The sequence below is a fragment of the Leptonychotes weddellii genome, chromosome 4, assembly GCF_054177405.1.
Source record: "Leptonychotes weddellii isolate Sample4059 chromosome 4, ASM5417740v2, whole genome shotgun sequence".
NCBI classification, from domain to species: Eukaryota; Metazoa; Chordata; class Mammalia; order Carnivora; family Phocidae; genus Leptonychotes; species Leptonychotes weddellii.
This window is the reverse complement of record NC_138372.1, coordinates 8,557,393-8,583,731: the sequence shown is the minus strand read 5'-3', so window position 1 is coordinate 8,583,731 and position 26,339 is coordinate 8,557,393. Positions and strand designations below refer to the sequence as shown.

The 26,339-nt window shown below is 47.5% G+C and overlaps 1 protein-coding gene and 1 non-coding gene across 2 annotated transcripts in view; both read right to left on the bottom strand.

The window, feature by feature from the left end:
• Window positions 1–377: 377 nt before the first annotated feature.
• Window positions 378–26,339, bottom strand: part of VPS13D (vacuolar protein sorting 13 homolog D) — a 238,051-nt gene continuing 212,089 nt past the window's right edge. The window contains exons 68-70 of the mRNA XM_081816824.1: window positions 13,435–13,566; window positions 5,379–5,619; window positions 378–3,409 (exon numbers count right to left, since the gene is read on the bottom strand). Of these exons, the coding sequence (XP_081672950.1) occupies window positions 3,278–3,409; window positions 5,379–5,619; window positions 13,435–13,566 (505 nt within the window). The 3' untranslated portion in view covers window positions 378–3,277. The remainder of the gene's footprint in view (window positions 3,410–5,378; window positions 5,620–13,434; window positions 13,567–26,339) is intronic.
• LOC115938395 (small nucleolar RNA ACA59) lies at window positions 5,059–5,189 on the bottom strand. The gene has a single exon (XR_004073521.1). It is a non-coding gene; the product is annotated as a small nucleolar RNA ACA59 (small nucleolar RNA).

Here is a 26,339-nt window from a genome sequence, read left to right as displayed (position 1 = left end):
ATGCCCCACTGCCTTCCTGACATCTCCAGCGGCGTTAAGTAGGCACCTTGAACTTACCACATACAAAGTGAGCTCTAAACCTGTTCCCCCGAAGTCCCCCTTTCTCAGCAAACATGACAACTTCCATCCTGCCGATGCCTAGCCTAGTCAGTCACCCGAATCGGGGGAGGGGAGGAGCTGCCCGCACAAAGCTGGGCTCCGGAGGAGGAAAGGTGAGGGTTTCTTCAAGGTGAGGACTTTGCCCCAGTACTGTGCTTTCCTGGAGCTTGGGGAGAGGCTGCGTGTTACTGTGAACATCGTAATATGTTTGGCATCTGTCACTGGCGATGGTTCTAGAATCTATGGAATACCAAGAAACCAGAAGCAAACAACCTGTCTGGGAAGTCAATAAAGCATTTTATTCCACAGGAAGAAAAATAACGACTCTGACATGTGAAACAGACGAAAGAGTCTTAACAGATTGGTGACCGTATGTAATCATGTTTACACAATAGAGAACCAGATATTTTAATTTCAGGTTTTATCAAGCAGCTACTATGGTATTTTGAGGCACAGATGATGCTTAAAAACAACGTGGCCCTAGAGCCTCCTGAACATCCAGGTGAGTCCCCACCAGGCAGCAGGCCGCGCAGGGGCTGGTGAGGGGCTGCATCCCCCCCTCACCCTGCTTCCCTGGGGGTGTGGAGGCGCCGCCGCGTGCCCCCCCCCCACCCCCACCCGGCCCCGGGCCGGCTCTGGCCCACCAGCCCTGTGGGTTGGCCAACTGGGGAATTAGGATGGCTTTTGATTTCTCCTTATCCAATTTCTCCTCATTCAATTTCTTTTTTACTTTTCTCAGAGAGAAACTCTGTATTTGGGACAGCATGAAAATTGGGAGAAATTATCATAACAAAGTCTCAGACATCACGGGCTAAACACCAATTTAAAAAGAACCGGGGCATTCAAGAAGCCCGGGGCAGGGCCTGCTTCCTTCAGAGCTTTGAATTCTTTCCTGGCCAAGCAGGAAACTATGTCCAAGGACGCCCCCTCCCCGAAGCCTCCCTCCCCCGCCCACCGCCCCCGGAGCCCGGCGTGGGGGCCATGAGGGCAGAGAGCCTGAGAAGCTCTAGCGTCTTCTCAGACTTGTCTGGTGCTCGGCGAGGGCTTGCGCAATCCACCAGGATGGGCGACTATTTCTAGAGCTGATTAAAATTAGAAAGGAGCAGGGAGGAGGGCATCGCTAAACCTCTGCACGGGAAGCAGCTCGGCTCCCTGCATCATAGCTGCCACAGGGGCTGAGGGCCGCCCTCCTCAGTCACACGAAATTCCACTGACTTCATTCCAGAAAGCGACAGAAGGCTCACCAAGGCAATCAACCCTTCTAAGAGTCTCATCTTTAAGAGATCGTGGTCTCTGGCAGTGGGTCACTGATGGCAAAAACCACAAGGTGGACTTGTGGGGCACGGACGGGGCGGCTGGTGAGGAGGACCCGCGGCAGGTGACGCTGGGCTGCCCTGCAGCAGGAGATCTTGTGTGTGAGCAGGAGAGTCATGACTGCCAAACAAACAACAAACCAAAACCCACCCCAATCCTTCCCAAGCCAAGTTTCCAATTTTGCAATCCACCAACTTAGAGTCCGTGAAGACGACAAAGACCTTGGGGTTCAAGACAATAACCTTGGAAACGCTATTTAGCGAAAGCTCTTGAGCACTTGTGCTAAAGCTCCCTTCCCGCTTCTTTGAAAACACACACACACACACACACACACACACGTGCACACACTCGCAGAGGTGAGGGGCAGTGAGATGGACAAATCAGCTTCATCTGCGTCTCGGAAGGGTTTGGGTCATGAGTTATAAACACCAAAACCTTCTACACATCCGCTGATCCACTGAGTCATTTTAGATCTCAGCTATGTGTGACAAGGTCATAGAAACTGATTAGCTTTATTAAAATGAAAATTAAAAAGTCACAAGGCTAGTCATTCATTCTAGAGCGAGCCCCCCCTCCCAATGTGTTTATTCCTTACAGAAAAGGGAAACAGCAAAAACAAGACCCAGGAGGAAGGGGGCACTCACACCAGGCCTTGTTAACTGGCTGGAATTTAAAACCAAGGACAAGAGATGTTCTAGCCAAATCTTGGTTCCATGAAAAACTGACAAAACAGCTTTTTAACACAGAGATTTCATTCCCTTTTCTGAGACTCTCTCCCTTCTCGTCCAGTGTTACCACTGCTGAGGCCAGGGCTGCGTGGTTGTGGTACCTGCCTGCGGCTTTATCAAAAAGGAGAGTCCTAGGACCTTCTCCCTGTTGTTGCCCAGAAAGAAGAGCCTTCTTACTGGGGACTTGGATAATTCTGTGGATTTTTGATTTGTTAAAACAAATAGCTCTGTGAGAGGTTTTTCCTTCCAAATCAACAGAGCCTACCAGTGTTTCAAACTGACCCTCTCTGATGATAACCCAAGAAAATCTTATAATGCTGCTGCGTGCGTGGGTGTGCACACGTGCACACAGACACACAGACACACAGACAGACACACAGACACACACAGTAACGGAACACAGTTTATCTCAGAGTTGGGCGAGATTAGTCAGGAGAAAAAATGAATTTGTGGTAATCTAGGAACTACTTTTAAAATGGGAGTGGGAAATAAATAAAAGATGGGTTTCCGAGCCACAGTCCCACATCTCCTTCGGGGGCGGCTCCGGCTCCCCGATCCGGCCCCAGGGGCCACAGGACTCAAAGGCGCCTGCGAGAGCACTTCCAATCTCACTCAGTCTTCGTTCCTGTGACTTCTCTGGTTTCCAAAACTAACACAGAACATTCTTCAACTCTCAAGAATGCCTTTTTAAAGAGAGTACCCTGAATTAGACGTGTAGAATTAGTGCAATAGAATATCCAATATAATTTTGTATTATTTTACAGATAACAAACCTTTACACACATCACAGGCCCTGTCCAGAAATGCTCCTATATATTTACAAACACACAGTTGTACATATATACATGTTAACAAAATACAGGGCAATCTAAAAATTAGATTTATCTCAGTACACTTTTTTTTTTAACGTTATTCAACCAAAACCTTTTAAAAATTACTTCCCCATAATCTAAAGTAACCCTCCACCCCACCCACAAATTAATATGGTTTCCATTTGTATCCTCCCCTCGTTTCTTGATATCGTCCCCCAAACCTTATTCTGGTTTTGCCTCTGACTGAGGCCAAGCCTATGGGCCTTTCCTCCTGATTGATCTGGGGTTTGTGTCTGGGAGCGGCTCTCTGGCAGCTGGGATTTCTCAGGAGTCCAGCTCCAACTGCTCTTGATTTTCATTGAGTCTTAACATAAGTTGCTGTTCATAGTAAAGGCTCTTTGCATAGTTTATCTCTTGTGATAACTTGACAGCAAGGCCCTCGGATTTCACATGGACCTGGAGAGCAAAACAGAATCAGTAACCCACCCAGAGGTGGGGGCCAAACAAATCACAGGATGTGGACAATTAAATTGGCCCAGGCATCTCCCAGCCTGGCGGCAGATCAGAACGGTATGGGCTTACTTTTTTTTTTTTTTTTTTAAGATTTTATTTATTTATTTGAGAGAGAGAGAATGAGAGAGAGCACATGAGAGGGGGGAGGGTCAGAGGGGGAAGCCCGATGCGGGACTCGATCCAGGGACTCCAGGATCATGACCTGAGCCGAAGGCAGTCGCTTAACCAACTGAGCCACCCAGGCACCCATTTTTTTTTTTTTTTTTTTTAAGTAGGCTCCACGCCCAGTGTGGAGCCCATAGTGGGGCTTGAACTCACGACCCTGAGCTTAAGACCTAAGCTGAGATCAAGAGTCGGACCCGACTGAATTATCCAGGCACCCCTGGCATGGGTTTACTTTTAAGAAGGATTCCCAGGGCCTGCTCCTGGTGAATGCTGATTCAAGATGTGGGGTGGATTCCTGGAATCTGTATCTTTAACATACGCCCCAGGTGACTGGGGAGCCAAACCACAGTCACCTGACATTTGGAACCCCCCCCGTATAGGAGCACCAGCCTCAGCTCTGAGGAGGTGAGGATCTGCTGAGCCTAGACAAAGAGCAAGAGGAAAGGACTGCACCAAGGGAATTCTACTGTCTGGTGACGAAGAGGGAAGAAGGATCCTCAGACAAATGCCTAGAGGCCTTTCTTATCAAGAATGCTTAGTTGCTCACTTGCCTTTAAAGGAGCAAAAGCGTAGCTGGGCAAGGCTCCTCACCATCAAAAGGAACTTGTGGAAATATTCAACTTCTGGGTGTTAACTCTGAGAATCTACCAGCCCTGACTTAAGCCAAGGAACCCAGGGGAGCCTGCACAAGCCAAGCCAAACCCAAGTGCATTCCTGAGCAGGGGAAGGTCAAGGGATTCCTGAGGAGAGAGGCCCAATAAGGTTGGTTGCGGTTTCTGATCTGTAGAGAGAGCCAGAGATAAGCAGGGCCATTTGAATGGCCCATCATTCTCAAATGCAGCTTTGAAAATCCTGGCAAACCAGGTGAAAACTGGGCATGACTAACACCTCAGGCTCACGAAAAGCCAGCGAAGTCTGACTATGGCTAGAGGAGGTGAGCTTCCTCCCGCGTGCTTCTGCTGAGCCAACAGCTTCTCTGAGTGGACACAGCAAGCAAAGGGGTGTAGACTGCTGGCTCCAGAGTCACACCACCTGGGTTTGAACCCCAGTTCCTCCCAGTGTTGGCCATATGACCTGGAGCGAGTCAGCGGCCCTCACCAAGCCTCCTTACCAGGCAAGTGGGCACAAAGACAGAACAACACCAAACAACCCTCAGGAAGTACTTAGTATCTATCTAGCCTGGCAGACAGCGTATCCTTAATGGGAACGCTAGTATTTAAAAGTCCTGCCATGACAACATCTCGTACCCTCTGGAGGCAGTATATAAATTTTATTTATAAACATTTATTTAGAATTTATTCTGGGGAAGGGCCTATGCTAGATATTGCTTCTCTGCACAGAAAAACGAGCTTGCAATTGTTATGGGAGCCAGCGTGTGCCCTAACACTGTGGAGCCAAGGCACAGCAGAGTCACGTTTTATCACGTCAGCAGGTCCTGGCCACTTGCTAGAGCTGGTTACTGCCCGAACTGTTATCGATGGGCAGTGGGGGCACACGGGCTGGGTCGTCACTGGTAGAGCTGGGAGGATAGCCTCACCCCAGTTAACGCACACTGAGCTCCTTCTGTATGTAGGACTGAGAAGCAGTACCCCTAGGGGTTAATGACAGCCCAGCGTGAACCTAAAATGAATTCCTGGTGAAAAGCATAATAAGCAGGGCAACAGCGTTCCGAGGGCCCTTTCTATCTCTTAACCACTGACTACAGCCACTCAGGGGGACTAAGGAGACGGGCCAGCTGTGCACTTACCATGGGCTTCTGGTGAGAAGGGCCAGGGATGGACACTCCACTACTCGAGTTCACTGCCTTCTTGGTCACCTGCACGTACACCTTCCCGTGGTCTTTGGAGACGAGGCAGTGGTAGAGATCGTCGTATTTGACTTCCAGGAAGATGGCCTCTCGATCCACATAGTCCCCACTTTTCAGGAAGTAAACGGCTTTGGAGGAGATGAGCACACAGTAGCTGTCGATGTTCTCCACGGCTATGAAGCTGCCGAGGAAGGGGGGAAATCAGTATGGCACACCAAGCCAAGCCTCAACCCGCGACAGCAGGGCCGATCCTGGTCACTGAGCCAACAGAAGGGGAGAAGGCCTGGTGCCGGCTCCTGACCTCGAGTCCAGGCTCCCTCACGTCTACTACACCTTGAGCCTCAGTTTCCTCATTTGCAGATTAGGAATAAAAGTGTCACTGACCTCCTGGGGCTGTACAGCATGGGGCCCCCTACGCAGGGGTGCTCGAGAAAGGCGGCTCGTGACGACGACCAACAGTATAAACAAGAGAAACCACTTTATATCCTGATATTGCATTGTGTGGGGGGGTTTCCTGCAGCGAGAGTTTTTAGGGAGTTTAAGGCCCAGAGGAAATGTACCCAGGCTTTGTTGGACACAAAAGAGGAGGAAAATACAATGCTTTTCACTACTGATGAAGTAGCCACTGACAACGTTCACTGCTATGCAGAGGGGTGAACGCCAGGGCCCCGAAGACACCAGCGGGGTGATGGAGATGCGGCCCAGAGTGGGGTGTGGGGGGGTGACTGGGAATTAAACAGGGTTCCCCAGCTGGCGGGTGCGGGAAGACGGCGTCTGCTTCCTTCCTTGTCCGGGTCTCCGCTCCACACCTCAGTGACAGGGAAGCCTGGAGAATGCCACTGCATGTTCAGAAAAGTCTAATAAATTAGAAAGTGCTTTCTGAAGCTGTAATCTTGATTTGACTAACATTCAGTCATCACTTGGAGGGGCGGTAGGGCCGCTCGGAAAAAAAAAATCCCATTCCTCTTCCTCCATGGAGCTCCCAGATTTAAAGTGGAAATTTATGCATGTCAGACCTTTCAGCTCGGCTCCTGAATGAAGGGCAGTGACCCTTGGAAACGGCCACGGCGGCTCTCCGGGGCCTGGCCGCCTCCGCGGCATCTTGTGACAGCCTGCCACAATGGGGCGGCCACGTCGAGGGACAGCAAAAGAGACCAGATGACGGCAAGAATACTAAGAGCTGACGACAGGCTGGCTGTCAAGCTCTGGCCCCCTGGGACTTGATGTCCTGAGAGGAATTTCCAAACTGTAGCCACTGAACCAAGGCTCCCCCTGGAGCTGCTTGGGGACTGGGGTCCCAGGATGGCTTTGTTTCTCAGCGGTCACCAAACGGCTGATGGGACGAAGGCCCGCCCACCGGGGCCCCGGCCGCTTTCCTTTCAGACCAGAGCATATGCCAGGCCCTCGCTCACCTGCAGGGTCACAGATCCACCCCTGCCCCCCTCAGGGCACAACCTATCCAAAGCCTCCCCACCTGAGGATTTCCAAGTTCCAACTTCTCCACGGAGCCTCCCTGAAATACTCCAAACCTGCCCCCACGTTTGACGGCTTAACTGCTTACCTTCAAAAGCACTGCTAAACACGGACTTGGCTCTCTAAGCTGATGTCAGAGTGGGGTCCCTATCCTACACCCCCATGTCTCCCTGAGAGCCCACCACTACTGAGTCAGCCACCCCCTACGTACTCAGCAAGTATCTGCCTGTTCCTGTTGCCATTTTAATTACAGCCTTGCATGACAAAAATTGGGGTTTATTGTTCTATTCGAACTGGTTGGCAATGCCAAGAATGCAGACTTGTAAAGTCTCAATGCCAAAATTAGAAATACCCAGCAGCTTTTGGTGTTCAGGCCACTCAGCACAGAATTTCCCACATTCTGGGTTCTGACAGTAACAAGGGGGCAGCGTTATCGCTTCATCAAACTGAATGGAATCTAAAACAGCTCGTCCAGGGGGAAGAAAAGAGGCAACAGAGGGAGACAAACGGAAAGAGAGAGAAAAATGAGAAAAGCATCCTGACATAGACAGGAAGTGCCACTGGGCCAGGACTTGCTGAGCAACTGGCATGAACACTGAAAACGCACGATGGTTTCTGAGCACAGGTGGGCTGGGCATGCAACGGGCTCCCAAAGGAGACCCCAAAGTCAGCCGCCGCAACTGGGGTGAGAGCAGGAACGTGCACTAAAAATCCGACTGAGGGGCGCCTGGGTGGCTCAGTCTGTTAAGCGCTGCCTTCAGCTCAGGTCATGACCCTGGGGTCCTGGGATCGAGTCCTGTGTTGGGCTCCCTGCTCAGCGGGGAGTCTGCTTCTCCCTCTGCCCCTACCTCTGCTTGTGCTTTCTCTCTCTCTCTCTCTCAAATAAATAAAATCTTTAAAGAAAATAAATAAAAATCCAACTGAGTTTATTTCCTTTCCTCTGGTCCAGCACGGGATGGACCTACCCCAGGACCCTTGCCCCCACTCTCACCCGTTGGCACCTGCAGTGGCTGACACTGAAGCACAGCCTCTCAAAAGCCAGGCCTTTCCATCCGGGCAGCTGTTCTCACAGCCGGGCCAGGGTGGCTAACATTATTAGCGCACTTTCCATACAGGAACACTTTTATGGGCTTTAAAATAGACTCCTTTCCAAGATGCCACGGAGGGCGCAAGTCCTCAGTCCGGCCAGAGCCGCCGCGGGAAGAAGGGTGGCTCTGAGCTCGGAGGCCATACGGTGGCACTTCCCACATATGAGGAAACAGTGCCAGGCCGGGCGACTCTGGGCAGGCCAGCTGCCGTCCCTGTGGCTCGGTTTCTTCATCCGACAGAGGTGATGCTACCTGCCAGGTTCTTTACCAAGTAGCAGAGTCTCAAGGATTCATGGCCAGACCTCTGTTCTGTGACCAGGGACCCTGTTCATACCCTGCCGTCACCACAGGTAATAACACTCTTTGGACGTGTGTGTCAACTCTTTGGAGTCTTTTCCAATCAACAGCAGATCAGAGCCAACGGTACAATCGAGGGGAGGAGAAAGGGAGAGAGTGAAGCCATGGCTGGGCTTCACTGCCTCCCCGAGTGCCGTCTGAGCGAGAACCCAGAGCCTGACTTTGCGACAGCTCTGCCTCCCCATTTTCCTCCTGACGCCTCCCTAGCACTCCTGCCACCAGCCACCGATGCTTTGGGTTTCTTCGTCATCATCATCATCTTTTCTTTTTTACAAAATCTAGAAACCACATCAAAGGATGATTAAAACAAAGCTGTAGACTGGGGGTTCCCTGCTATGGAGACAGATGGCAAACGCATCAGTCGTCCACCGGAGGAACCACAACTCGGGGTGACCGGAGAAGCCAGCCAAGGCAGCGCACTGGGGCCTTCCCCTCCGCAGTGGCGCCATCCTCTGTCCCTTTCTTTCTCAGAGCCACAGGGCTTCCAGCCCTTCCTGGCCATCCAACCACAAGGACAAGAAGCCCGGGGGTCACTCTCACCCCCTCCTCACTCCAATTCTGTATTTAGTCAGTGCTGATGCTACCTCCTCAAATACCCTCAACTCTGTCCCCCCCACTCCCACTCCCAGCCACCGTCTATGTCGCTGATGTGGATCATGCCCAGGGGCACCCGCCACCGCCTTCCTGTCTCGTCTCTCCGACTCTGATCCGTTTCTCCGCTGCCGGCAAGGTTACATTTTGAACGCGTGATCTGGAGTGGGGTCCTCTTCAAAATCTCACCACTGCCTACAGAACAGGTGAACTCGGTATGGCTCTTAGGATCTGGCCTGTGGGCCACCGTCCCACACGGATGTTACCGCCACACTTGGCGGACCCCAACCGTCCAGAAACGCCAGGAGCTCGGCCACCTCTGCCCGGCACCCTTCTCTCAGCGGCTTTCTCTCTTCTCTCCCGGACACAATCTCCCTCATCCTGCAGGGCCGGGCCAACTGTCCACCGTCTTCCCCGGCTCTCCAAGCATAAATTAATCACTTCCCCTTGAGGCCTCATAACACACGGCTCACACTTCTATTTTAAAAGCAATCATGTGTTATAGGTAGTTGGTAATACCATCCTGCTTCCCCTGCTAGACTGCAAACCCGTCAAGGAAAGAGCAAATTTCTTACTCGTCCTGGCACAGAGTAGCATTCAATACACTTACTTACGTGTTAGGTAGTCTTACAAAATGACAGTGAATTTACATTGTAAGGTCCGGTGGAATTCGCCAGAACACGTGCAACTTTGTATGTTGCATATATTTTAACCAGTAGTAAAGTTACAAAACTCTCTTGGAACTCTTGATTTAACTTTTTAAAGATTTAATCAAGCCATTAACTTTTATCAGCATAGCTGGCTAATTGGTCACACAAAAGTTTTTATGTAGGGGCATATCAAAGAACATCCAATTCCCTAAGTGTCAATGGTTATTGACAGATTATTATCCGGTTTAGAAAATGGAAGCTAATGAATTTTATCCCATTCCTCAAAAGGACCTGTCTTTCGTTTTTGTTTTCGGACTGTATATGTTACTATAAGGTTTATATTGATGATTCTATGCTGTTAGAATCAACACTATAACCTGTGCTCTAAAAAAATTTCTGATTTCTGTCTCTATCTGCAATTTGTCAGGAAGGATAGAACAGATCGAAAATACCAAAAACAGTATGTTTACAAAGAGGGCAAGAAAGGAAAATTTTACTCTTGATTTCATTTCTTTTTGTACTCTGAATGTGCTGACCATGTGCATGAGTTTCTTTCATGGAGAAAGAACTTGTTTGGCTGGTGGGTTTATAGGCTGTTTTTCTTTTTTTTTTTTTTAATACTTCTTTGTATTAAAAAAAAAAAATCTCGTAAATGTTATTTTCTGAAACTACATTTTGAAAATAGAACCTAGCTGTCAAACTCCAGAAAACAGTATCAGGTCACGTGTGTGGCTCACAGGCACCTACTTTGATCAGGTCAAGAGCCACCCTAATGCTTGCAATACTGGTGTCTCACTTTGTCTGTGATAAAGTATTAGAAATAAAATAGGAACTTTCTTTTCCTTTCCTTTTTTGTTTTTGTTTTTTTTTTTTTAAGTGAAAATGAGGTCCCTGGCTACAGATTAGATGCTAGTTATAAGGCAAAATTAATGTAATCAGATGGGACAAATTTACTTTAACATCATCTTAACCCAGGATCCTATTTCAAAACCCAAACTGAAAAGAATGGGAAGCAATGGTAAGTCTGTAACATACCAGAGAAACAGTCGATTCTCCTGAAACCGAAGCCTTTTCAGCTGGCCAGACCTTAAATCCTATGTCAGTAACTATCTTTTTAATACTAATTAATTAAATAAAATGAAAAATTAAATGAAACTTGATCTGGGAGGACAAAGTTGAAGTGCCCATGGCACTGGGGACTTTGTGGGGTTTTCACTACATCAGGAAGTAATTACACAACATTTTCCAGAAGTGAAACAGTGAGTCTAACTGGAAAAAAATGTGGAAACATTTAGTTAGAACAGTAGAGCAAGGTATTAAAGACCTTTTAAGGGGTTAACTCTGAAGGAAAATATGCAAATAATTAGGTCTTTAAATATGTTTTTAATTACAATTCTAGGATAAAAGTCAGAGGTATAATTTGGCACTTGTGTGCTTTTCTTGAAAACCCCTTTCTTGCAAAGTGATGATTCTAATGTTCACGTCACCGTGAAGACCCAGCCTGACAACCGAGGATACTTCAGAGAATTTGCCGGCTTCCTTGATGACTTCTTCCTTGTACCCGAGGATGGCCACGGTCATGTGCTTTCTTCAACATTCACTGGCAAGATTTAACCCACAAACTTGGGTAGCAACACATGGTTTTCATCTTTAGAGTCAAAACTCATTCATGCCAATATCCTTCCCCAGTTCATATGAATATCAAGAGTTTCATGAAATCGATTTTACTGACTTCAGTTTGATTCCAGTTTTCAGCCGAACGTGGCTCTGTTTTCAATGTGCGTGTCTCACTGGGAACAATCCTGGGTTAGCTGTACCACACAATCTCTCCCTTGTGTTTTTGGCACATGTCATTCTACTGAAAATGAATTTTGTAAGGGCCAGAGACAGTTCGAATTGAATAGGGGTGAGTGGGGGAGGAAATTAAAAGCACAACGTATAATACTTTATAATCTCAATCTTTGACCAAAAAACCCCCAAAAGATGGCAAAGTGAACACACATTAATATAATGCTATACCACAGCTCTCCAGCTATCACTGATTCAACAGATATTTCCTGAGTGCCTGTCATGTGCCAGGGACCGTTCTAGGTGCTGAGCATGGCCTAGTGAATGGAACAGACAAAAATCCCAGTGCTGCTGGGGCTGCCATTCTAGCCCTGCTAGACCTGAGGCATGACTCTCAGGGCCTCTGATCCAAAAGTTCCACCATGCCACCAAATCCTCCCCAAGCAGGCAGGAATAGAAAGTCCTCCCCGGAGTGAAGCTGCCTGGGGAGTCCCTTATTGCAATGGTGATCAGAGCTGGGCCTAGACTTAAAAAGCAGAACATATTCAAGAAGCATACTGCAGACAGAACTGTGTCCCTGCAGAATCCTTATGTTGAAGCCCTGTTTGGAGGAAGGAAGTAATTAAGGTTAAATGAGGTCGTAAGGGTAGGGCCCTGACCCTATAGGATTATTGTCCTTATAAGAGACACCAGAGCTCTTGCCGGCTCGCTCTTGGCCACGTGAGAACACAGCCAGAAGTTGGCCATCTGCAAGGCAGGAGGAAAGCTTTCACCAGAAACCAAACTGGCCAGTGCCTTGATCTTGGACTTCCCAACCTCCAGAACTGTGACAAAATGGTGCTTTTTATGGCAGCCTGAGCTCAGACAATATTACGCACCGCCATCCTCAAGAGACCTTCCAGTAACACTGCAGGGGGTTTGGGTTACACAAAACACATACATCCAGGAAGAAGCCATCTTATCCAGTAAGCAGCAAATGATTTCTGGACTTAATTTTTTTTTTTTTTATTTGCGAGAGAGAGAATGAGAGACAGAGAGCATGAGAGGGAGGAGGGTCAGAGGGAGAAGCAGACTCCCCACTGAGCAGGGAGCCTGATGTGGGACTCGATCCCGGGACCCCAGGATCATGACCTGAGCCGAAGGCAGTCACTTAACCAACTGAGCCCCCCAGGCGCCCCTGGACTTAATTTTTGATGTTTCCATTCAAATACCGCTACAAAAATATGAGATGAGGTCAGCTGAGCACTGTCTTGAACAATGACAATGAAGGCTATCCTCTGCTTCAGAAACTCCTCCATCAACCCAGACATATTCACAGCCCTCAGAACCCTCCCTTTCTTGCTTTAGCTTAAAGGTGATAAGTAAGCATTAAAAGAAATTAAGCGAGCATTTTGCTACTCATCAGGCATAACCAAATGCCTTCTCTGGACTGGTGGTTCTAACACCCACTTAAGTTACAGAGCATTTTCTGCTAAAAGGGTCTCTGCAGAATATCCTGAAAGAGTGATAAACTGAATCGTATCACACCAACCTGGAATAATTTCACTAACTGAAGATACATACCCGAGGTATGTAAGGCTTCCCATTCAAAGAGTAACAAAACAATGTTTTAAAGATTGCTTTTCTAAAATTTTCAGCCACTAGTTGTCTGCCGTTTGTTTACCTGTTTTGTTTCACTAGGCATTCTGCAGCAAACAGTAGAACACCAAAGCTTAAGGACGTTTCACACAGAAAAAAGCCTTAAAGTTGGGAACGTTTTATTCCTTATCGTCTCTCTTTGAACAAACTAGGAAGAGACTGCCATTTTCGAGAAACAAAACACTGAGGTCTCAGTGTGGAGCTCAGTTTGAGAACCACTGCTTTGAGTAAAAGGCTTTGGACAAGTAGTTATACCTACACCTGTAGAACGTTTGGGCCAAGGAATCTCTGACAAGTTCCAAGGTCTAAGAGGCACGGCGATGCCCAGAACAAGAGAAACTTCTTGGACTTGATAGAAAAGGCAATGAACGCAGTGAGCCAACAGGGCGGGTTTCCCATGGCTCCACTTACAATTCATCTTGAATGTTGTCCGTTAGCTTGAAGAGCTGCTCCTGCCCTTCTGCCTGGCTCTCCGAGTATCGAGGAAGCAGCCCTTGGGGCCCACTGCAGCAGCGCGGCTTCCGAACCCTCTGGGCCTGAGTCCTGCACAGGGAAAGGCACACCAAGCAGGGAGGTTAAGTGTTATGGTTCAGAGGATCTCCCTTCCTCATCTGAAATAAAAAGCACTACGTCATACAAGGCATGCTCTGAATTTAGTGACCAGAACTATGCCGCAGCATCACCTGTGAATGCACAAGGAGGGAGCCGTTCGAGACTCTAGTTTTGTTCTGTTGTTGTTGTTTTGTTTTTTAAGATTTTATTTATCTGAGAGGGAGAGTGAGGGAGCACGCGAGCACAGAGGGAGAGGGAGAAGCAGCCTCCCCGCCAAGCAGGGAGCCCGACGCGGGGCTCGATCCCAGGACCCTGAGATCATGACCTGAGCCGAAGGCAGACACTCAACTGACTGAGCCACCCAGGTGCCCTGAGACTCCAGTTTTGACAAGAACCCTGTCTCTGCCATGTCCTGACTAGGCGACCATGGACAAGAGAGTTCGCTTCTTTGACACCAGGTTCCAGTTTTCTCTGTAAAATGGGAGGAGGACACATACCTCACAGGACAGCTCGTGGAGCCTGTGCTGGACAGGATGTGGGCTAGCCACCAGTGACGGCTCCTGTTGTTGTTATTACTGAGACTTCTACTTGGGAAAACCCCGCTTTTCTAGGAATCTTTAGGAGAGGCGCCTCTGGACTTGCAAGGGCCAGGAAGAACAGTGAGGGGGCCTGGGCATCTAGGAAGCACATGCCAGGCTTCTGGACTTCTGTTAGGAGGAGTTCAGTGCCTGGGCACAGGGCAAGGGACACAGGAATTCTGGGAGGGCGAGGAGAGGCTCCATGGACTGGGCCCAGGCCACAGTCTGGGATTCTGCAGCGGCTCTAACTCATGCCACTCGGCTGTCAGTTGCCCAAAGGAATCTGCTTTGCCATGGCTTTCAGGGTAGGCTGATGTTGTCTTTTTCCACAAACCATATACAGGGTAATTGATAAGTACTTTTCGGTGTTTTCCTAGAAACAGGAGTCCGTATTTGTCTTGGAAAGGCTGTGCATATTTCAGATGACTGATAAGAGTGTGCCGGGTCTGTCCTCAGCCTTGTACTCGCTGTACTTTTCATTATTTGTTCCTGGATTCCACTGAAGCAAAACATCCCTCTCTAGACACAGCTAACAGAGAGGAGTAAGGCTTGAATCAGCACTGAATCAGCACTTCAGAACCATGTACTAATGGCAATGTAGAGACTTACTTACAAAGGCACAGAAGTGCCCTAGTGGGCAAACAGGGGTAGTAATATGGACAGAAACAGCCAGAAACTTGCCACAGGCCACGCAATGAGGTAGCGGTGAAACTGGGACATTGCAAAGCACTCCTGGACCCAGGTCAACACTCTGCTCTGGGCCATGATGCATGAAGTCCTATACCTGGTTAATGTTTGGTATGTGCAAGAAAGCCAGAAAGCCAGTGATAAATTTTTAAAAGTTCAGGACTAAGGATGCCCTAGATACCACTAATTGAGCTCTTCAAGGGTGATGTAAGGAGACTGTCAAGAAGTTTCAATGATCTGTACTAAGAGAATGGGTAAAAAAATTTTTACTTACATCATGTACTCATATACTCCCACCACACATAGTCTCAATCTCTTCTTCAAGATTTAGGCCCTCTAAATATTGGCCTAAAGATTTAGTTGGCTCTCTACATGCTCATTATTGACTGAAGGTAGGGAGGGCAGTGTAGGGCTACCAGTGGAGAAGCCGGTCAACTGCTGTTTGAGGGATGCCGGCTAAGCACGGGGAGGGAGCATGGTACCCTTTCCCAGGCAGCAAAGCCCTGCTCTGGTCGCCTTGCCTGTGAGACAGCTACTGTCATTCCAAGCCCTGCTCAGGGCAGGCTAATGAAGGGTCCTTCTCCCAAGGCAAATATCCCCTACTATTCTGTCGCCCACAAAGTTCCTGGAAGAGGTTCAGGCTATTGGGGCAGAAGCCCAAAGGCCCCTCCAAGAAGAACATGACGGAGCCCGTTCCCCACAGCTTGTCAATGTAAGGTTTCATCCTGATGCTTCTCACCACATCTTCCCAATCCACTGGGAGGTCTGTGGGCTCAACATCCATATATACCCCCATTCTAACTACTTCTCCATCTCTATCATAACTAACAAACGATCTCTGGATTTGTAATGGATTATTACAATAGTCTTGTAATTTATCCTATTTCCACCCTTGTGTGTTCTCCTCACAGCAATGAGAATGACGCTTTTAAAATACAAGTTAGATCAATTAGCCATGTGTCCAAAACACATTTGCTTCACATCCCACTTAGATAAAACATTTGTTTAACTGTTTGGCACCCCATCTGGAACATTCATGAAAAGGATTTTGTTTCATTCACTGCTATCCTGGGATCTAGAACAGTACCCAGTTCATGGTTGAAAAACAATAAACATTAGTTGAGTAAACGAATGGATGCATTTGTGGGTGGGTGGGGGGCAGGCATAAGGGCCATTTTAACTATGGAACTCAAAAGTAAAGGGGTATACAAACTTTGGTGGAGAGTTTGAAGACCAGAGATTCTGAGCCTTGGAGGTCAATGAAGTTAAGGCAAAATGTGAACCAGCTAGAGTCATATCTTCCTGATAGAAAGATCAAGGGTGTGTTTATACCAGTCCACTGATCAAAACAAAGGAAGGGGCAGGAAGGCACGGTCATGAAATTAATGTCTTTGCTAACACATGTATTTTCCTTAAAAGAAACAATCTTTTCATTAGTACCCAAAGTGGGAACAGCCTACTACCAATGAGAAGACGACTTATTAAGAGTCCTAAATCCCTCTGGTAGGATCCAAAGAAGCCAGAGAAGACAAGGAAAGGAGGCTTGTTTCTGGACCTGAGCTCCTAGAAATGACATCTTGTAACAACTATAGAATAGTTGAGAATGTAAGTATGCCCCGTGTTATCACATTATCAAATAGCTGTCCAGTGCATACAGTTATTTCTTTATTCCATGGCATCCCTCAGGATCCTCCCCAAATTTCACTGACCCAACCTCACCTCCACTCCCAACACATCTCTGAAGTAAACTATAAGCACACCCAAACACCAGAGAAGAGGAAAGTCGAGTAGCTCCCTTGTGCGTAAACACTGCCTATCTGTTTTTTTCTAGATTTTTTTTTTTTTAAGATTTTATTTATTTATTTGACAGAGAGAGACACAGCAAGAGAGGGAACACAAGCAGGGGGGTGGGAGAGGGAGAAGCAGGCTTCCCGCTGAGCAGGGAGCCCGATGCGGGTCTCGATCCCAGGATGCCGGGATCATGACCTGAGCTGAAGGCAGATGCTTAACGACTGAGCACCCAGGTGCCCCTAACTGTTAAGTTTCTTATCCATCTTCCCCACAGGTTACAAAGTGTCTTCCCACTTCCAAGGTCTTCATTCTGTGACCAACCAATCATCAAGGAAGGCTGGGCTTAGCGTTCCAATACTGCTGACTGGAGGAGCTCACTGTGGCATTCAAGGCTCATTTCTCACATGGACATAGAAGAAGAAGAGTTCAGCTTTGCCGTGGAAGGAAACAGTCTCCCCATATAGTCTTGCAACTCTAGGGGCTGCCGGAAGGGGTGGTTCAGTGATATTCTTACTAGGAGCACAAACGGGTTAAAGGAATTCCTCCCAGAATCCCCTATTGCTTCATTGCTGTTGAAAAACTATCCTTTCTTCTCCAAAACTCACCTAAAATTTTAACTTCTAAAGCCCAAGTTGGAGGCTGTAGGGTGGGGTGTGTGTGTGTGTGTGTGTGCACTTAAAATCACTGTGTGTGAACAAATCTGGTACCAAACTTAATCAAATAATTATAAACAAAAAACCACAAGCTAGTGTTTTCAAACCTTGTAAGCCAGAAAAAACTTTAAAATGATCTTCTCCAGTGCAGGCCACTGGGTGATGGAACGGTTTTCTCCATCTGTTGATGGCACTCTAAATTCAAATAACCCTTTGGAACCAGTGTGGCTGTAGGTAATAGCAATCCTGTTTGTTCATCCGCTGCGACTCAGGAACGTGGCATGTCTATTTCTGAGTGACAGTTCTTAAGTCGCTTTCCTGTATTCATGTTCCCTGGGAGCCTATGAGCACCTGGAAGGAAAGGACTCTATTCTCTTGTAAACTGCGCTTTAGGACTAGGCTCATCATTACCCTCAGTTCAAGGCCCACTGTCATCATTGGCATTTTCTTTATTTTAAATGGTATAATAAACATCTGTGAAACCACCAACCCCAACACAAAAATGCCGTCACTGACCATAACCTGAATCTCTCTGTGTGGTCCTCTGCCGTTCCCTCCCGCCCCCTGTTCCTCCTCCACCTAAGACAGCCACTATTCTAAATCTTGTCCTTATCATTTCTTTGCGTCTCTTCTTCCTGTGGCCTTATTACATCTCAACGTATGCTCTGGTATAGTCTCATTATATTCTTTGGTTTTAGTTGTTTTAGTCTTTTGAAAAAGGATGTCACTGCCTCCTTATTTTTGGGGACTTATTTCTTCCTTTTAAGTCATATGCTGCTAAGATTCAGCCATTCTTTTGTGTGCATCTATAATCCATTTATCGTACCTGCTTATTACTATCATTTCATTGTATGGATATACTATCATTCATCCGTTTTCCTGTAGATGGTACATAGATTGTTTCCAGGTTTTGCTATTACAAACAGGCTGCTATGAACATTCCTATAAATTGTCTCCTGGTGAATGGAGGCAAGAGTTGCTTTGGATATATATATATATATTTAGGAGGTATTTGCTGGATCACCAGGCATGAATGTTCACCTAACAAGATGATTTAAATTGTTTTCAAATTTACACTCCCACCAACAATGCATCTAAGAGAGCCTCGCAATCTATATCCTTTCCTACACTTAGGACAGCACTGGTCCAATAACAGCCGCTGGTCACACATGGCTACTGAGCAACTGGAATGTTGCTAGTGTGACCAAGGAACTGAATTTTTAAAATGTAATTTAAAGGGGCGCCTGGGTGGCTCAGTCGTTGGGCGTCTGCCTTGGGCTCAGGTCGTGATCCCAGGGTCTTGGGATCGGCCCGCATCGGGCTCCCTGCTTGGCAGGGGGCCTGCTTCTCCCTCTCCCACCCCCTTTGCTTGTGTTCCCTCTCTCGCTGTGTCTCTCTCTGTCAAATAAATAAATAAAATCTTTTTAAAAAATGTAATTTAAATTAATTTAAATTTAAACTGCATGTTAAACAGTACTGGTCTAAATTCTCAAGTTTTTGCTGCTCAAATGGATATAAAATGGGCATCCTGTTGTCTTTTTTTTTTTTTAAGATTTTATTTATTTATTTGAGAGACAGAGTTCAAGAAAGAGCAGGTGTGGGGGAGGCAGAGGGAGAAGGAGAAGCAGACTCCCCACTGAGCAGAGAGCCCAATGCAGAGCTCGATCCCAGGACCCTGAGATCATGACCTGAGCCGAAGGCAGACACTCAACCGACTGAGCCACCGAGGCGCCCCTCCTGTTGTTTTCTTCTCATCACCACCTTTCCTTTTCAACCTAAAGGATGATGGTGCCCATTACAAGAAATGGAGTGGCCGTGGAGCCTTGCTTGTGGATACTAGAGACGAAGGGTCAACTTCTCAGGTATGCTGGCCCACCACTGTTGGGCCATCCTCTGGCCTCCCGGCTTGCCTTGCTCCCTCTCCCTTGATCACCTTCCCTGTCAGGATGTGCTGCTTCTTGGGCAGGGTCTTGGCACTATAGCCCTGGGGGTAATGGATCCTCCATTACACAAGAGGTGGCAAAACTCTGCCCACTCACCTCTCATGAGTTGACAGCGTCTCTTACTAACACTTGACATAAAAGATGGTTTAAAACATGAGTCTGTTTAGTGCATATGCAGCAACTCTGCCTCCACAAACCTTTGTTTAGCCAAAGGTCTGTGGTGTATTTAATTGCTGCCAGCTGGGGGTTTGTCGGCCATTTTAAGCTCTCAGCTGCTGCGGTTTATAAATTTCACAGTGTATAGAAAGAAGCAGGCCTTCCACTCAACCAGCTAATCCAAAATGTCAGCACCAAATGAACTTGAGCTTTGAACTCCATGAAAATGTCAGAGAGTCGGCTGTGCGGCACGGACAAGCCTTCCCCCAGGGAAGGGGCTGCTGATACAGTGGCTGATACACAGCAGATATCCACCCCGTGAGCGTGATCAATACAGAATAGGTCTGCATCTGGCCACTGCTATCTGACATACACTGGAGGCCCCAAACCAAAGATGAGGATAATGAAAACAATTCATGTCACGTTCTTTAAGCAACAATAAACCCAAACAAGGTGACACCAGGAGATCTAACCAATTCCACTTGGGTTGATCTTGCCTTTCAGCCCGAGGGTCAACAGTTGGCCAGCCATTATTTGTTCTTCGCTTATATGATGAGTAACTATGTCATAGCTCTATTAGTTGAAGACAGATGCTGTACACACAGGCCCGTACCCTATACAGCTTAAGTTAAGCTATTAGTCGGTTGAGATATTTGTCATGGCCAATGTCTATCAACCAAGGGAGGTTCAAAAACAATCAGTAAATGAGGAGAAAGTGTATGTGTCAAACACGTGACTTCCTACTACAATAGAATGTTTATTCGCCTGATGACTGCCATCTTCCTCAGGGGCTGTGTGTACTGACCCCAACAGAGTGATGGATTGTGCCTGCATTTACTTTATGTGTGTATCCAAGACTTTTGTTTTAATTAAGTATCTTACAGATATATAGTGTGCTCAACTGAGCACAAACAGTTAAGCTCAGAACAGAAGGTCAACCCAGACTATCTCTTCAAATACTGTTAATGGATGACAGCTACAAGATACCAGGATTCTCAACTGAATGGTTCAACCAAACATTTGTCAGTTCTCTAAAAGGACTCAACAGTCTGTCTAAACAATACTCTGTACTGGAGTGTACAAACTGGTTAAAACTGCCCCCGATACCCACTGTGGTAGAGTGTCTGGAAGTTCAGGAAAGCCCACCACACCATGGGTTCCATCTTATCCCTGACCTCCAGCCCTCTCGTCCCTACCGTCCCCACTTCCAAAGACTAAGTGGGAAAGCATTTTTCCTCCACAGATTTTACTCCTTTCAGTGGAAACTGTAATCGGAGGAGATTCCACGAGAGGATGAAAGCCTCTAAAGCTTGGCTCAGTTTACATGAGAAATTCTTCCCCAGAGTTCCATGACAAACAGAAATCCACTTTCTAGAACCCACTCAGAGACAGCATTCAATCCATTGGTTTAATAATAACTGCTGAGCTCTGGCCGCACTAAACCTTGAACCCAGAAAATTGCACCAAATATTTGCTACGACAATTTGGATTTTGAACACACGAAAAAATAGGTTGGGCAGAATGAAACCAAGGATCCAATCTAAGGCAGCCAGAAAAACGAGCTTGCTCAGAGCCTTGCGAATGGTGTGTGTCCGCCTCTACCCCCATGTCCCCACTCCATGTAATGACTTTTCCTGAGCTATCACATGCATAGGCCAGCACCAGGCCTTTGGGAAGACAATCAAGTTTCCAGGGACCCTGCTGGAATCTAACGTAGAAGATAAACAAAAGCAAGCAATTCTAATGTGGCGGGGCGGGGCGGGGGGGGGGGGAGAGGGCATCGGGGGAGAGGCCAGGCTGCCTGGTTGGAACCCCAGTTCCACCACTTACAAATTGTGACCTATGGCAAGTTGTGTAACCTCTTGGGGCCTTGGTTTCCTCATCTGTAAAATGGGGATGATAATAATGAGGTTGTTGTGAGGAGTAAATAATGCATCTAAGCGCTCATAACAGTGCCTGGTATGTGATAGGCAATCAACGAAATGCTGCCTATGATGGTGATGGTGAAGAGGATGTACCTGTGGAGAGTGCCATGGGTACACAAGGCGGGCCCTTACTTAGCTTAGGTCGCCAAAGCCGGGATGGACTATGGTCCAACAGCCAGTCTTCCTCACTTAGTTTTCTTATTGGGGAAACTGCTTCAGACAGAAATATTTCCCTTTTCCTTCTGCTTTCTTGTTAACATTCTACTTCCTTCTCTCTAGAGTTCTGAAGTTGTATGTGTAACACACAAAATCTGCATTGTATTGTCACAATTGAAAAATGTGGGAAAGATGCTGATTCATGAAATCGTTAGCAACTATATTCCTATTGCTGTTAAGTTTTCAGTAATTTGACATCCTGCAGTGGGGACAACATTTCCTGGGCTGGGCTTTCTCCCATCAGTGGGATTCGCACCTGACTTGTTTATAGGGGTCAAGGCTTCCTATAACCCAACACATGTTTTGGGGACCCCTTGACATTGCAACTGTGACAGCTGGTAGGACTCATGCCAATAGACACGCCTACTGGGATTTAACCTCTAAGAACAACGCTACTTGAAAGTTTTTTTTTCCCCCCCCCCCGTCCGAGGCAACTAACTGCCTTGGGGGTGAGCCTACCTGTTCATGAGGCTGGGGGAGGGGCAGAGCTGGCTGGCTTCATTAAGAATTCCAATCAAGTGGATAATGTTATAGTGAGATAATGGCCTGATAGCCTGGATTTCCTAAAATGCCTTTCTGTATGCATTCAGGGGTTGCTTTGTGTTTTTTTTTTTTTAAATAGTAGACAACTTATAAAGTGGTATGCAACTTTCAAAATCATTACAAAAACGAGGTATTTGACCAACACAAGCTTCGTTTGTGTTCTAAACACAGCGTTCTGAATCAGAATGCAGTGCTTACAGGAATCTCTCAAGCCACAGGCAAATTCCTTGCTAACCTGTCACCTCAAATGTCAATCCTAAAATATTTCACCTGGGCCAAAGCACACAATCCTGGTAAACTTGATTTTGTGGCTATTAAATGCAAATGCTAAGGATAACAAGCTGATTAAACAAAATAAACCAGATCTTTTCAGACTGATTTCTGGCAAATGATTACTAATTTCCTTCTTTTATCTTTATATTATCTACCTTCTCCCCAAAGTTGATCTCTTTTAAGAGAGAGATGAAATTTAGGTGGTATAGAGAAGAACATAAGGCTTTGAAAAAAGACAAACACAGACTGAAATCCCAGTCCATTCACTTATTAGCTGAGTGATCTTGAATAAGTTACTAGATTGCTGGCAGCCTCAGTTTATCAATAAATTGGAATACGATACTTACCTGGTTGGTTGATAACGTGAGATAATTAACATATGGAAAGTACACAGCACAGTGCCTGGCACGCAGTAGGTGCCAGGTTGTCTCCCTCTCCCCTGCCCTTATTCAGAATGCTTGAGTGTTTATTCAATGGAAAATACCAAAATGCACAACTTTTAAAATTGAGATTTAAAATTTAAGCCCGAAAAACACTACGGAAACATGATTTACTGACTATGTACGAATGACTCAGAAGCAGTACATCAAATGTTCGGACGCCCAGGCATTTGCTGAAGGAACAGCGCCGGAGTGTGCACTCACCTGGCCTACCCCATCCACCCCGTGTGCTTCACGAACTGTCCTTAAAGAGCTGGAGCGAATCCACCCCGCAGCTCATTAAATTGCACCAAAATGCAAACTCTGACAATTGGAATGGGGAGTTTTAGAACACTGCCATTAATAAAATTCATCATAACAGAGGTTTTTAAAAGACAGTTTTAGTGGCACAACACTTAACCCTAAATGACGTTTGTAAGATAACCTGAATACACCTGAAACCGGAGCTGCCCTGAAGAGGGGCTGCGGATGTGCCCTCAGCATTGCCCACCCCCCGCCCACGGCCTCCCCACTCTTGTGCGAAGGGCCTCCCTCGTGACCACAGCAGAGCAGGTATGGGGTGCTGCAGCCCACCAAGGGGCTGCTTGTGATTTTCAAGACCACCCGTTCATCCAGGCTGGAAGTTCTATACGACCTTCTACCGTCGGGCAGAGTATGGGGGAGGGGGAGCGTGGAAAAGGAGAAAGAGGGAATGCGAGAAGATGCCTCAAAAATGGGCCAGACACAAGATTAACCAATAACTGCCACAAGAATCAAAGTTTCCCCACAGCTTCCACACTCCCGGGGATAAAAAGGCTCTGCTTCCGGCCCTGAGTGGTAGCCTGGAGGTGGTAGAGTGTCACACTGAGACCCTGGGAGGGTGACACCCCCCCCTTTGCAGCCACCAACCTCTTCCAGGGAGGGGGCTCGCATTCTGAAGCCAGCCGTGGCCTGGAGCGCGAGCTAAGAGCTGAGCAGGAGCGACGTGGAACCAGGGTTTTCTGTCCTGCGCGCTGCCGTACCCCAGCCCCTGGCACAGCCTCTGGCACAGGCAGACTCATGGATGGACAGACCGATGGACCCAAGACTGTGTTAGCACGGGAGCAGGCCGAGCTACTGAGGCCAAGGGAGCGGGGGGGGGGGGGGTCTAAGCCCCGACAACGGAGAAAGGCGGGGACTTGGTGACAACCCAGGAACCCCTGGAGCACAGGCACGCGAGGGCCCGTCAGAAAGTTACTGCCTCGGTGGCGTTCTCCCAGGGAGCCACTGGACAGCTGCCTGGTGGCCTCGGGGGACCGTGCACCATGCGCACTTTTCCAGCAGAGGGAAAGAGCGGGGCCTGGCACTCTGGGAGCTGCTCAGAGGCCCAGTCTCATCTAGTCTGGACACTCAGCGCTGACACAGCTCAGAACCTTCCGGCCAAGGTGACCGATTCTCTGCACTAGTTCAAATTCCAGGGAGAACGTTCTTCAGAGACTTTTTAATGTATGGCTTTCATGAGCTCAGTCCCAAGTTTTAGTCTCTTTTAACCTAGAACCAGAAAGGAATCGACCAGTTACCCACTCCTCCTCATCTTCCTGCTGACCAGCTCGTGCTTTTTTGTTTGTCATCAAATTGAACCTGCGGCTGAGCCTTCTCAGAAGCCAGGGCCACCTCTAGTCAAATCTGCCCCTCTACCAACAAGAGACAGCACTTTCTCTTTGAACTGTGTCAGACTGGCTCTGGCCCATCCTTCTGGTGGCCTCAAGAATATCTCGGATTTTTCAGGCAAAAGAAGAGATTTTTCTTGTTCTGGCTCTTGCCACAGCGGCTGGGTATAAAGCCAGATCAGGAATAAGGCAAGGAGAACATTCACGTGTCTGAGTGGGGAGTGGGTTCTGTGGTGTCCTTCCTCTTTGGACAGGAAGGAAGCAGGACACAAGCTAGCAGCTCCGTGATACCCTTCGGGGCCTCTATAAAAGCTGCGTGTCTGCCTGGTGCCATGACGTTCAAGTCGGTGACAAAAGATTGCTCCTTATTTGGCGATAAGAAGGTCACACTGCCTTATAATTAAGTGCTGCCACTGTGAACATGAATGGGACTGATTGCCATAGTCCCACAACCCTTGGCAAACTGGTTTGTTTGGTCTGGACAGCAAACAACATTCCACACTACTGGATTTTTTTTCTCCCAGATCCCCTGCGGCCCCATCACCCCCCAAACCTTTTTTTTTAAAAATTACAATCTGTTCTGCTTTCTCAAGTTACATTCTGTAAATAATAAGCAACACTGATGAAATGCAAAAAGCTGAAAATTTGTAAAGCAGAAAGATCTGCAGTGTGTCCCACATCTGTGTCACATTAAACACTGCACTCAACAGATCTGTGGATTCCTGTCTAATCAGCGCACGAGGGTGACGTGGGCCGGAAGGGCTCTTGTCCCACAGGCCAGAGCAGGGTTGAGGGCCACTGGAGGCAGGCAAGGAGGGGCAGGGGCTGGTACCAGGAGGCGGGTGTGCCAAGCTCACAATGCAGACAACACATGGTTGCCGGCGGCCTGGGTTTGGGCACATGTGCGTTAGAGACGGCTGTGGTTAGGTCATGGGGGAACAAGCACTCGGACCCCTCCTTCATGGTCCTCAACGCCGCTGAAGCTGGGCCCATGGCGGTTAACCTAAATAACATGTTTTAATGACCAAACGTCTCATTTGAAGGGGTTGGCTCCATATACATTAAAATGACTACAAAATAAAAATAGAACAGAAGGAAACCAATTAATGTCCATTTGGTAAAATGCTTAGAGGCTACCAGGGATGATAGTTGTCATGCCAAGCAAAATCTGACCCCATCTTTATTTCTTAAGCATCTCTCTCTCTCTCTCACACAGACACACGCATAAGCACAGGCACTCATGCTCCCATTTAAGAAAAACTGGCACACATGAGAGAGAAATTGGCATGTTTTAAACTTGTGGCATCGTGTTGAGTCCCTGAATGATTATAAGGCTCCGTGTTGGAAAAAACCAGATTCAGACTCAACAACGAGTCTTTACAGAGAGGAGCATAAAGAGCCTCTAAGGATACTCCAAGGAAAAACAGTGTACTGCCACCTCAACCAGCTCTCTTACCTCCATATTTTCCCCATCAACCTTATGTGAGAGACACCAACACTGAAGACGGCTGGGCCACCACGGTCCACACTGTGTCCCCACAGCTGCATTTATTGTGCTGACTATACATGGGGCATGCTAATTTCACAACATTCTTATACAGGTTTTTAAATTAGTATTCCATTTCGGGCGCCTGGGTGGCTCAGTTGGTTAAGCGACTGCCTTCGGCTCAGGTCATGATCCTGGAGTCCCGGGATCGAGTCCCACATCGGGCTCCCTGCTCGGCAGGGAGTCTGCTTCTCCCTCTGACCCTCCTCCCTCTCGTGCTCTCTCTCATTCTCTCTCTCGCAAAAAAAAAAAAAAAAAAAAATTATAAAAAAAAAAAAATTAGTATTCCATTTCATGGAGGAGAAAATCGTGCCTTAGAGAGATTATCAAGATTGCTCAAGGTCAGTCAGTTGATAAGTGGCAAAGCCAGACTTGATCTTGGGTC